The sequence below is a fragment of the Callionymus lyra genome, chromosome 5 (assembly GCF_982586985.1).
Source record: "Callionymus lyra chromosome 5, fCalLyr1.hap1.1, whole genome shotgun sequence".
In the NCBI taxonomy this organism is placed as follows: Eukaryota; Metazoa; Chordata; class Actinopteri; order Syngnathiformes; family Callionymidae; genus Callionymus; species Callionymus lyra.
Window position 1 is genome coordinate 10251123 of NC_141822.1, and position 12496 is coordinate 10263618.

Consider the following 12496-nt stretch of genomic DNA (forward strand, 5'->3'; position numbering starts at 1 on the left):
GTTGTATATTACGGAATAACAACCGGCTAGAGTCGTAAATTAGCATATGCTAGCATCTTGTTGTAGATTACGGAATAATAACCGGCCACATTAATAAATTAGCATATGCTAGCATCTTGTTGTATATTACAGAATAACAATCGGCTAGTCATAAATTGGCATATGCTAGCATCTTGTTGTATATTACAGAATAACAATCGGCTACAGTCATAAATTGGCATATGCTAGCATCTTGTTGTATATTGCGGAATAACAACCGGTTAAAGTCATAAATTAGCATATGCTAGCATCTTGTTGTATATTACAGAATTACAACCGGCTGAAGTAATAAGTTAGCATATTCTAGCATCTTGTTGTATATTATGGAATAACAACCGGCTAAAGTCATAACTTAGCATATGCTAGCATCTTGTTGTATATTACGGAATAACAACCTGCTAAAGTCATAAATTAGCATATGCTAGCATTTTGTTGTATACTGTGGAATAACAACGGGCTACAGTTATAAGTTAGCATATGCTAGCATCTTGTTGTATATTGCGGAATAACAACCGGCTACAGTTATAAGTTAGCATATACTAGCATCTTGTTGTGTATTATGTAATAACAACCGGCTACGGTCATAAGGTAGTATATGCTAGCATCTTGTTGTATATTACAGAATAAAAACCGGCTAAAGTCATAACTTAGCATATGCTAGCATCTTGTTTTATATTACGGAATAACAACCCGCTACAGTCATAAATTAGCATATGTTAGCATCGTGTTGTATATTGCGGAATAACAACCTGCTAAAGTCATAAATTAGCATATGCTAGCATCTTGTATATTGCGGAATAACAACCGGCTACAGTAATAAATTAGCATATGCTAGCATCTTGTTGTATATTGCGGAATAACAACCGGCTAAAGTCATAAATTAGCATAGATTACTTTATTTATGAGTCAGTATGACTTTTTGCGATTACCTTGATATGAACTTTAAACCTTAAAAGTATTTTCCAAATTTAAAAATACATTTTACAATTTAGTACCAATTTACTGGGGCGTCCTTTTGGAAAGTCTTTTTTAATTTTAATTAACTACCAAAATAAGCAAGCATAAAAATTAATCTTTTTCAGTCAAAAATCCAGCTTTATTATTATAATATTTCTGTTTATTTTAATTTTCCCCTTTTGAGTAACACTAGGTTATTTATCAAGTGAAAATTTATGTTTTCATTATCGTGATATTTTCTACTATTATTATTATTACCATTATTATAATCTCTGGCAGATTATCTAGTCTCATCGATTTTAACCTGAAACTTGATCTCGACCTTTTTCACGTTTCAATTTCACGTCGGATATGACCCTGAAAAACGTTATCCATGATGAAGAACAAAAGTCACTCGGAATCAATGAGTTAATCCATCAAACAACACGGATCCACGCAGAAAAAAAAAAGTCCTATAATCGACACCAGATGCGTCTCGACTACAGCGAAGCGACTGAAAACTTCCTGACGAATGTCGAGGAAAACGGGCCTCGTTTTACCCTCGAATAACTGCGCCATTAATTCACATTAACAAAGCCTTTTATTGTCGTGAAAAATGATCCAGTTATTTCAGAAAAACCTTCTTCATGAAAAATCACCTCCTTCTGTGATTAGAACTTTCCTCGTTAACGATAAATAACCGTCATTTTTCCTTATTTTAATTCACTGTGGAAGGAAATGAAAAAGTTGTTTGTTGACTTGTATTTGATTTTGTGTTTAGCAACGATCTTCTTGGTTTGAGGGGGGGTCAGGTCAAGGGAAAGGGGGTGCAATGGGGGGCAGAACACCTCAATGGAAATTAAAAAATTCCCAATTTTCATTAGATTTAAACCATATGTATCACAGTCAAAGCTTGACAAAGTTATCACTGTACAACTCATTTAAATTATATTTAATTAATATTAGCTACAATTTCAGCTCTTTTTTTATTATTATAGTTCAATCAATTCTAATCAAATTCATAGTAAGAGTTTGAAATCATCGAAATTACTTAAAAATAGATGACATTCAAATGATAAAATAAAAATATGTTTCAAAACCAATAATAACCAAAACAAAAATGTAATTTAAAGGGAAAGAAGGTAAGTTTGGGCATTAAAATTGGCAAAAAGGAGGTGAAATTATGAAAACTATCCTCATTTAGTATTAATACAATGTGGTATGAATCTTATTTAAATTGGATCCATTTGAATTTCTGATTCCCTTGTGCCCCCTTTACCTGATGGAGTTACCCTAATACATATTGATCAGGACCATTTCCATAATTTCCTCTTTTTTCCTTCAATGGTAAGGGGCCGCAAAGGGAGGCAGGAGACCCTCCATAAAAAAAAGTCCAATTTCAATTAGATTTATACCACATTTTGCACATTTTTTTGTCTCTTCCTTTCTCTCCCTCTTGTATTTTTTGGTTTTCATATACATTTTATATCATCCTTTGTCATTTTATACTTTTGTCATTTATATATTGTTTTCTTTTTTTAGACCCTGAAAAGAAAACCTTCGCACTGAACCAAAATATTAAAGAGATTTTCAGTGCAGAAGGTGTGAAAAAAAACCTTACATTTGTAAGAATATAAAAAGAAAAGGTAATCAAAGCTACAGTAAGTAAGTAAGTAAGTAATATTTATTTATATAGCGCTTTTCCAGACCAGGGTCACAAAGCGCTTTAACAATCAAAACAATACTCAAAAAAGTATATACTTTAAAGATCAAGATAATACTGAGAACAACACAGGAATTCCAGAAAATCAAGGAAAAGCCTGAACAAATAGAAACGTCTTAAGATGTTTCTTAACACACACACTACAGGAAAGCAGTACTCACTGTTGGGGGTCGGGGGCAGACCATCGCTGACCATGCTCTCTGATTCTACACAGACACAAAAAGGGATTTAAATTGTTGCATTATCAGATTTAAAAAGTGCAATGTCTTAAAAATATATATATATATATATAGATGTTGATGAGATTAAATATGAGGTCTTACCTCTGTGCGCTCTCACGTGGGTCTGAAAACAGTTGTAGTACTTGTACTTCTTCCCACACACGCCGCAGACGTAAGAGCCTGCACCATATTTCAAAGAAGAAAAACTGTGTCAACTGACTTGCAAAATGTGGAAAAAATCACTTGTTTTGTACACAAATTAAATGATTATCTTGTTAAGAGGAGATTTTACAAATGCAGGATTACACTGTGAAGTAAAGGAAGTCATAAATCAACTTTTAATCACGTACAAAAGTGTGTTTATGATAACGTTGAGCAAGATTAATCCTAAATAAATATGCATTTGTCTGTATAGTATGCAACTAAAAGATGGTAGGTTTGTAGAGCAATATTACAGCCAATGGTGAACTATCAAATGCATGTACTTGCATAGTGAAAGCTAAATACAATCATATTATAAATAATATTATACTATCACAGTTTTCAACTAAAACACAGATTTATTTTCAACATAGTTGTATTTACTTGTCGTCAGGATCGTCAGCAAGTTCATGACGACTACTTCAGAAGCAACTTATTTTCTAATGAAAGTACTTTCAATTGTCGTTAAAGTTTATTTAGTGCACTTTTAAATACCTATATGTGCACTTTGTGCACTTAAATTTAAACGGCTATTTATTTACTCAACCTTATGTTCTTTAGATATACTTCAAATTTGTGGTAATTAAACAAAAATTTTAACGCAATTTTAGGTTTCACTTTAACATCAACTCAAGCTCAACAACAAGCATGAAATAAATACTTTACACGAGCACCAGCATTGTATCACTATTATACTTCTACTGAAGAAGTACTTAAGAAGTAAAACAAAATATTTTTCTCTGCAAATCAGTGTATAACTGCAATTAACTAAATCAAATGTTTTTTGTTTATTTACGTCGCTGCACTTGCAAAATTATTTAAAATATAGACACACAGTTCAAAATTAAGTAGCAAAGAGTATTTAAACAACTTAAGAATCTACAGCAAAAGAAACCAAATTCTACAGCAACCATTGCAGACCAAAAGATTTAATTTAAAATGTAAATGAATGCTGTCGATAAATGTATTCACCAGTAAATATGAAGATCTACCCAAATGCATGAGTTCATGTGAGGAAAAAGAAAAGTAGATTTTCTTTTAAGAAGTGTTGTCTAAAATTAAATTGATAATAGAAGCAGGTGTATTTTTGGCTAAAAAGACAACGTCAAACAAATATGCCTTTTTTCTTCATCGTCTCCGAGCTGACACAAATTAGTTGATCACAAAAATAGAATAGAGAAAAAAGTTTTAAAAGGGAAACAACTTTTTTAGAAGTTTAAAACCAAAATGTAAGCATAAATCAGATACACGAACGTAAAGAAAATATTTGTTTATCTTCGTGGCTCTAATACTTTTCTGCAATACATATTTTTATTATTTATATTGTATTATATTTAAATGTAATTTTGTTGCACAAAGTTTCATTAGCTTTGATGTTTTTTCAGTTAAAACTAAAGTATATATAGTATAAAGATGTCATTTTTTCAGTTAAAACTAATGTATATATAATATAAAGATTTTTTTTTTCAGTTAAAACTAAAGTATATATATTATAAAGATTTTGTTTTTCAGTTAAAACTAAAGTGTATATAAAGTATAAAGATGTTGTTTTTTAAGTTAAAACTAAAGTATATATATTATAAAGATGTTGTTTTTCAGTTAAAACTAAAGTATATTTGTTATAAAGATGTTGTTTTTTAAGTTAAAACTAAAGTATATAAAGATGTTGTTTTTTCAGTTAAAACTAAAGTATATATAGTATAAAGATGTTGTTTTTTCAGTTAAAACTTAAGTATATTTATTATAAAGATGTTGTTTTTTAAGTTAAAACTAAAGTATATATAGTATAAAGAAGTTGCTTTTTCAGTTAAAACTAAAGTATATATAGTATAAAGATGTCGTTTTTACAGTTAAAACTAAAGTATATATAGTAAAAAAAATTCAGTTAAAACTAAAGTATATATAGTATAAAGAAGTTGTTTTTACAGTTAAAACTAAAGTATATCTAGTATAAAGAAGTTGTTTTTTTCAGTTAAAACTAAAGTATATATAGTAAAAAGAAGATGTTTTTTCAGTTAAAACTAAAGTATATATAGTATAAAGATGTCGTTTTTACAGTTAAAACTAAAGTATATATAGTAAAAAAAAAGATGTTTTTTCAGATAAAACTAAAGTATATATAGTATAAAGATGTCGTTTTTACAGTTAAAACTAAAGTATATATAGTAAAAAAAAAAGATGTTTTTTCAGTTAAAACTAAAGTATATATAGTATAAAGATGTCGTTTTCTCTCATTATTATTCTTGTTTTTACCATGGGCCTTTGAGTACAGTCATTTAAGTGTTACACATACTGCAGAACTGACAATAAACTTGAAAAAAAATTCACTAAACACCTGCTTTTCTCCAGTTTCACAGTGTAAATGGATCTCAAAGAAGTTTGTACAAAAGACTTGATATTCTCTTATATTCTGATAATGTGTGTTTAACAGTTATTTAGGAAAAGAATATCATCCAATATTGTTCGCCCGCCCACAGAAAGACAATCTAAAGACCAACTAGACGGATGTTTCTGCACTCATGTCTTGATAAATGTCAATTTTAAACGCTACGCCTCGTGTTTTGAAACTTCGGGGACGAGGACACGTTACCGATGCAGGAGTCCGTGCTCTTGGTGGGCGGAGGGGTTCCCAGGGCGAACATCACGTCGCCCGGAGACCTGTGGGAGGCGATGGCGCTCATCCTGGAGTCGTTGCCGCCGATGACCACGCAGATCTCGGCCGGGTTGGAGTCGCCCACCTTCCCGTTGCTCGTCTCCACGATGCCCGGCTCCTTCTTGATGGTGACGGGCGGCGGACTGGTGGTCCTGGTCGGAGCCGCCAGGGTCGGCGACGGACCTTCGGTGGCGGCGCTCGCACTGTCCAGCGGCTCCTTCGACGCGTTGATTGGCTCCTGCACACTCATGACTCCGCCTCCTCTGAGCTGCTGATTCTAGGGGAGAAGAAGATGAAAAACTTCAGCACAATTGTTGCGCAAAAGCATCGCCTCATTATTGATGATTTTGATCCTGGTTTTTTCTCTGAACTAGGACCTGGTCCTGGTGTAGTTCAGCATGGAGATCTAAGTCAAGGGAGGTTAAACTTGCTATACGGAGATGGAAAGATACTTTATTGATCCCTTTGGGAAAATTCCTTTGGGATATTATGAGGGAAAAAAATGGAAAACATCTGTAGTTTCAACAACAGGAAACTTGGTTTAACAACAACATGAGTTAATCGTCCAGATCGATGGTCTCTCTGAAAACTGACGCTTTATTCAGGGATTCTTACTAAATGCTTGATGATTTTGCTTATGTTTGTAATGGTTTAATGTGTAATTGTCATGTCATGTCTCCCTGAAAGTATTTTGTATTATATATTTGTCACCTTTTCCTACTGAAATGAGCTTTAAAGTCAACTCTATCGCATTTACGATATAATCCCGATTTAAAAAAATGTGATTATTATATCTATTATACTATATATTTTATTTATTTAAGTCTAATTAAAGTAACTGAATGAAGCTTCTATGTTTATTTCAATGATTTCTAAATATGCCTTCATTGTAAAAATGGCTTTATAACCTTATCTTAACAATAAAAATGTAATACATTTTACTGTAAAGTGAATTATTTATTGTATTGCATGAAAAAATGCATGAAAAGAGGACATTGAAAAATAATTCAATAACCGTTCAGCCCTAGTTGACCCCGTGTTCTTGGTATTCTTCCTCCTTAATAGATGCCAATTAGAATCGGAATACTTGTAATTTAATTTAACTTATATTATAAATGAATAAGACAATTCATAAAGTCCATGTGAACCAAAACACACAGGACTCGTTTATGATGATGAGTTCAACATGTACGTTTAAAAAAATATTATTAAAACATGTATAAATAATACAAAATGGAGTTTTATTATTATTAAAATATTCTTCCACACTGTATGTTTGAGCTTTTTCTACTGTGAACTTGCTGCTGTGTAAACACAGATTCCCCCACTTTGGGATGAATAAAGGATTGATTATCTTATCTTAATTTAAGATATTTTCGTTACACTTTTTGCATCATTGGGAAAAAACAACGACTCGCTGAACCATATACTTCACTCTTAGAAAAACAAAAGAGCGAATGTTTCAAATTCAATATACTGTACATATATTTGTTAAAGTTTTTTAAAAAATTTAAAAAACTTGGAACACGTTGCAGGCTAAATGGAAACTTGACTAATATCAGCAGATGTGAAGTTTAAAAGGGATATTTCTCCTGAATGACGATTACTGAACTTTGTTATTACTCTGTGAAGTCTTTTTTAAAAAAGGACAGACCAGGAGTTCGCCGCCATATTTACCAGCATCACCGCAAGTTTATTTCTGCATTGATGACAGATTTTTCAGGAAAAACTCAAATTTCCATGAGTAGCTTCTGTGTGTAAACGGCCTCGCGACCACAACCTCCTAAAAAGAACTCTAATTTCAGAAATATCCAAATTATACAAGTCGGCACTTGAGCACGAGGCTATAAAAGGCTTCGTCGGGAGAAATTAAACTAGGAAAAAAAAAAACGGTTTATCCTGGAAAATGGAAAATGAATCAACAGATAATAAGGCACAAAAATAAAACATCAACACGGGCTTTTTTAGAAAAACACTATTTGGAAATGAATTCTAGAAATACCTTTAGTTAAAACTTTCATTTCAGATGAAGAAGGGAATAATTACTTAATATGAGGATTCACTTTTCTTCATAGGTTCAGGAATTTGTGTTTGTTTTCACTAAACAATAACCATTAAATAAATGAAAACAACAAAGTAACACAACTAATAAGATAAAGATAACAATATTTTGTTCATAATCAAACTCACTATTCATTTAAACATTGGAAGATTTAAACACTATCATCCAATTATTTTCTAGAATTAAGAACTTTGACAATAAATACAAGAACAATGCATAATAAAAAAGAAATAATGGGACGTTAACGTGATGATATAAAAGGTTCTGCAATTTATTTTATGCATTTACAGAAAGTGTTTGCTGGACACGACTCAACAACCTTTATTATTGAATCATTAAAAAATCCCTCCTGACGTGATTAAAACGTAGACAAAGAAAAGTTTCACCGACGACAAGTCGCTGCTGATTCTGGCTGATTCGCTTTTCCAAAACAAAGAGCGGTTCCGACCGAGCGGCAGATGAGGTTCCGTGTGAACGCATCTCCTCTCGTCGGGGAACTTTCACGTATCGCTTTCATAAAGGTCTGTTTTCCATTTCCGTCCCAACGTACACATTCCGACGCTAACAAGCTTAACAACAGCAAGGATTGTTTAACGAGATTTCCATTTTTTTTCTCCAAAGTTTGACTTGAACTAGAGTGAAAAAAAAATGTGTGTAAATTTAACGGCGAGTCAACAAAAATGCAGTAAAGCATGGCCTTCCCTTCAGAATGACCTCCACCCCCCCTTTATTTTCTCTGAATTGTTGCCTGAGGAAAGCAATTTCAAAGTTGAGAACACCGGTATTTGTCAGCGTTACGGCAGAATTTACACCGCTATGAAAATTGTTCAGTCATGATGACACATCTAATCTTAGCACATGTGCAAAACAAATGTGCCACCACCCTTTTTTTTTTAATAAAGGTCTATTTGGTAGAAGAAGAAAAAAAGCAGCTACGAAAATATATATAAAAGTATATTCAACGTTCAATGGATATGATTTAAAAGTTCATTACAGTAAATGTGACAAATAAAAGTTGGGATTAAAACATTATGAATAGTAAGTAAGTAATTTATATTTGTAGAGCGCTCTTCCAGACCAGGGTCACAAAGCACTTAAACAATACTCGATAAAATATATACTTAAAGGTCATGTAAGGAGGAGTCTGACCATGAATAGATCTGAAAGTAAGAACCAGAATTTTAAAGTTGATCCTGAAAGAAACTGGCAGCCAGTGAAGAGATTTAAGGATCGGGAGAAATGTGAGTTCTTCTACTAGAGCCTGTAGTATTTTACCAATTCTCAAATACATTGTTGGCAAGAGGGCCACATGTGGCCATTTCGCTTTAGTGTAGTGGACACCTTTGTGATGGCTAACCTATATACATTTTTTGTATATTATCCATATACTTTATATTAAAATTCTAAACACAAAAAAATAAACTTTTCATGTATTGTTAAAGGGTTTCTCTTCTTTTTTTTAAATTCCACTGTTAACGTATTTGATTAAAGCATAATCAAATTTTTTGGGCCACTTCTTGAACTTGTAAAAAGTATTTTATATAATTTGCATATGCAATAAATGACCAGTTATCCCTACATAAAGGTAAAAAAGCAGGGTGAGGAATACTGTGTCCATCTACGACAAAGGTAATCGCTCAAGATGTCCATTAAGACATGTACACATCTACAATTCCCACCAGTAATAAAACAAAAGTAGCAATTCAATAATTTCTCTTCTTGTCCTTTTTAGATAAAATAGTTGGATTTAAATTGAAAACGAGTTGAAATTGTACCTGTAAAATGTACCAAACACATGAATACTGTATGATTAAAAGTGTGTGTGTGCGAGTCCGTGCTTGTGTGTTATGTCAAGAAAATCCTTCTGCCAAGTTTTTCATCGACTTAGATCTGTTTTGTTTTGATGAGCTCCCGGTTTAGCTGATTTACAAGGACATTTGCATCAGTCACTACCTGAGTCTACGCTGCCAACCATTCCCTGCAACACAGGAAAATCTAGTTTTCAGTCAATTTGAAACTCAAGATCTGAGCTGGTTTCTTACGGACCACCTCACATGAGTACAATTTTGTCTTGGTACTAACCATCAGTGTGAACATAGTAGTAATACCTTCATTTTTGGGATTTTATCTAATGTGATTCAGTGTTTTTTAACGGCCATTTTATTCATGGAGGTTATGAATTATGTGATAATTGAGGATAAAGGTGACTCGGGAGGATAGAAAGACATTAATATATTCATTAATTACGATCCGTAATTTATAAAACCAATTTACTTTTTTTAATCCCAACCAAAAATTGCTGAGAAGAGCCCTTCAAATAATCCTTTATCCAAATTCATAATCTTTTCAGGTTTGAAAATAAACAACGAAAAGATATTGCTGTTTGAACAAATGAAAAAAAAACAAGTATTATCAAATTCAACAGACCAACTAATGTCCACTTAGGGTAAGTATGTGATTTGGCAAGAAACGGGTGATATGATACTTAACACAATAAAGAAGCAACAATACAAAACATTGCGATATGATGTGGAATAGTAGTACCAGATATATATGCGTAGTATTGTCCAGTACTTGACTCTGGTGTTGCAGAATTTACAGACCACATGACTCTTGATGAAGTCGTAACTGCTTTCATTTGTTTTTGAAACCAAAATATATCCAAACATCAGCTTTAAAAGCTGCTGGACTGTATCCTCTCATCCTCAGTCATCGCAAGAAAGTTTGTTTAGCCAACGATGACTAATGACTGCCGCTATTTGGCAGGCAGAAGTTTCATTGCAACACAAAAATGAACAAGAACAAGATGCTTTTTTTGAAATGTAACCCATATAAGAATTATAATAAAACAATATGATTTAAAGCCAAAAAAACAAAAATAATAAAATGATAGACTGTTGTTGAATATCACATTATATTGGCTTATCGATATTTTCTCACACCCCTACACAAGCACAAGAAAACCAACTGACCAAAAACTGATTGAACCAATCAAACGTAAGAGATTAGACTTTTAGACTCTATTTTAATGTCATTGCACAGAAGAACACATCAGTGAAACTGGCAACTAAATTCCGTTGCTTGGCAACCGTTTAAAAAACACAGCATAGGGTGATTGTATATAAAGAGTTATAAATATAAATATTAATAAGTAAAAAAAATGTAATATAATATAAAAATAATAAATAAATAATGTTTTAAATATTGCATAGAATGAATGTATATAAAAGTATAAATATAAATAAGTAAAAAATAGTGCAATATAAGTAAGTAAGTAAGTCATTTGTATTTATATAGCGCTTTTCCAGACCAGGGTCACAAAGCGCTTAAACAATCAAAACAATACTCAATAAAATATATACTTTAAAGGTCAAGATAAGACTGAGAAAGACACAGGAGACAATCAAGGAAAAGCCTACACACACACACACACATATATATATATAGTATAAATAGAACAAATAAATAATGTTTTAAATAATGCATTGCTCGAAGTTATATTTCATATAGCAGTCTGATGGCCAGAGGGATTAGCTTTCAAATTATTAAAAAAGAAATGAAAAAAAAAAAAGAAATTTAATTCACAATAATTAAATTGGTCTTTCAAACTTGTTGATAGTTGTAAGAGTAAGTAAGTAAGTAAGTAATTTTTATTTGTATAGCGCTTTTCCAGACCAGGGTCACAAAGCGCTTAAACAATCAAAACAATACTCAATAAAATATATACTTTAAAGGTCAAGATAAAACTGATAACACAACAGGAGTTCCAGAAAATCAAGGAAAAGCCTGAATGATACTGAGTCCAGCCACATCTCTCTATACCAGCTTTTTTTTTTTAATAATCTGGATAAAAGAAAACAGAGTTCTAAAAAAAGAATATAAATCGCTTTCATTTATATTTTTATGGACAATTCAGGATTGCTAGTTCAAAAAAAAAAAAAGTTCTGCCACAGACACAATTCACAATTGCCTACTAGACTTTGTTCTGCACTGATCTAAAGAGTCTGAGATAATCTAAGTGACAGCGCCGTGGCAGGAGCGTCTACATCTGCAGACGCACATTAGCTTGATGTTCAACCCCGACCACACTCTTTTTTTAATGCCGTATAAATCAAGCTACAACGAAAACAAAAAAACATCACATAAACAAACTCACAAGAGGTTTGTAGATTTTTTTTTTTTAAAAACATATCAAAGATCTATAGATAGCAGCGATGATGGCGAACAACATGGTTAGAGAGCCTTGTGTGGTGATTTATGTCAGTTTGTGATTTGGCCCAGCTGCGTTTTTTAAAATGTCAGCGCATGCATATTAAGCGCAGTATATCACAGGACTAAATTTATCCGCAGAATAAGGAGGTTAGACATACAAGGGAAAACATCTCCACGTCCTCTGTTCAGATTTCAGTACTTAGTTGAGCTACTTAAAATAATTGGCCTATATTTGGCCTGAGCTGAATCTGCCGCTGCAGAAAATAATGAAGTAAATCAATCATCGTCCTTGGTGGAAGAAACCAAAAGCCAAAAAAAAAAAAAAAAAAGAAATCCTGCCTTTAAGTTTTTAAGGGGGGTGGGGGGGGAAGAACCGGACTCTGCCAGAAATACCCGACGGTTAACCAAACTGGTTTACACGAACAAATTTGTTTAAGGTTTGAGGAGAA

The 12496-nt window shown here is 32.5% G+C and overlaps 1 protein-coding gene across 1 annotated transcript in view; it reads right to left on the bottom strand.

The window, feature by feature from the left end:
• znf618 (zinc finger protein 618) overlaps window positions 1–12496 on the bottom strand; it is an 87129-nt gene that overhangs the window by 35166 nt on the left and 39467 nt on the right. The window contains exons 2-4 of the mRNA XM_087790736.1: window positions 5711–6050; window positions 3022–3099; window positions 2860–2904 (exon numbers count right to left, since the gene is read on the bottom strand). Coding sequence (XP_087646862.1) covers window positions 2860–2904; window positions 3022–3099; window positions 5711–6023 — 436 coding nt within the window. The 5' untranslated portion in view covers window positions 6024–6050. The remainder of the gene's footprint in view (window positions 1–2859; window positions 2905–3021; window positions 3100–5710; window positions 6051–12496) is intronic.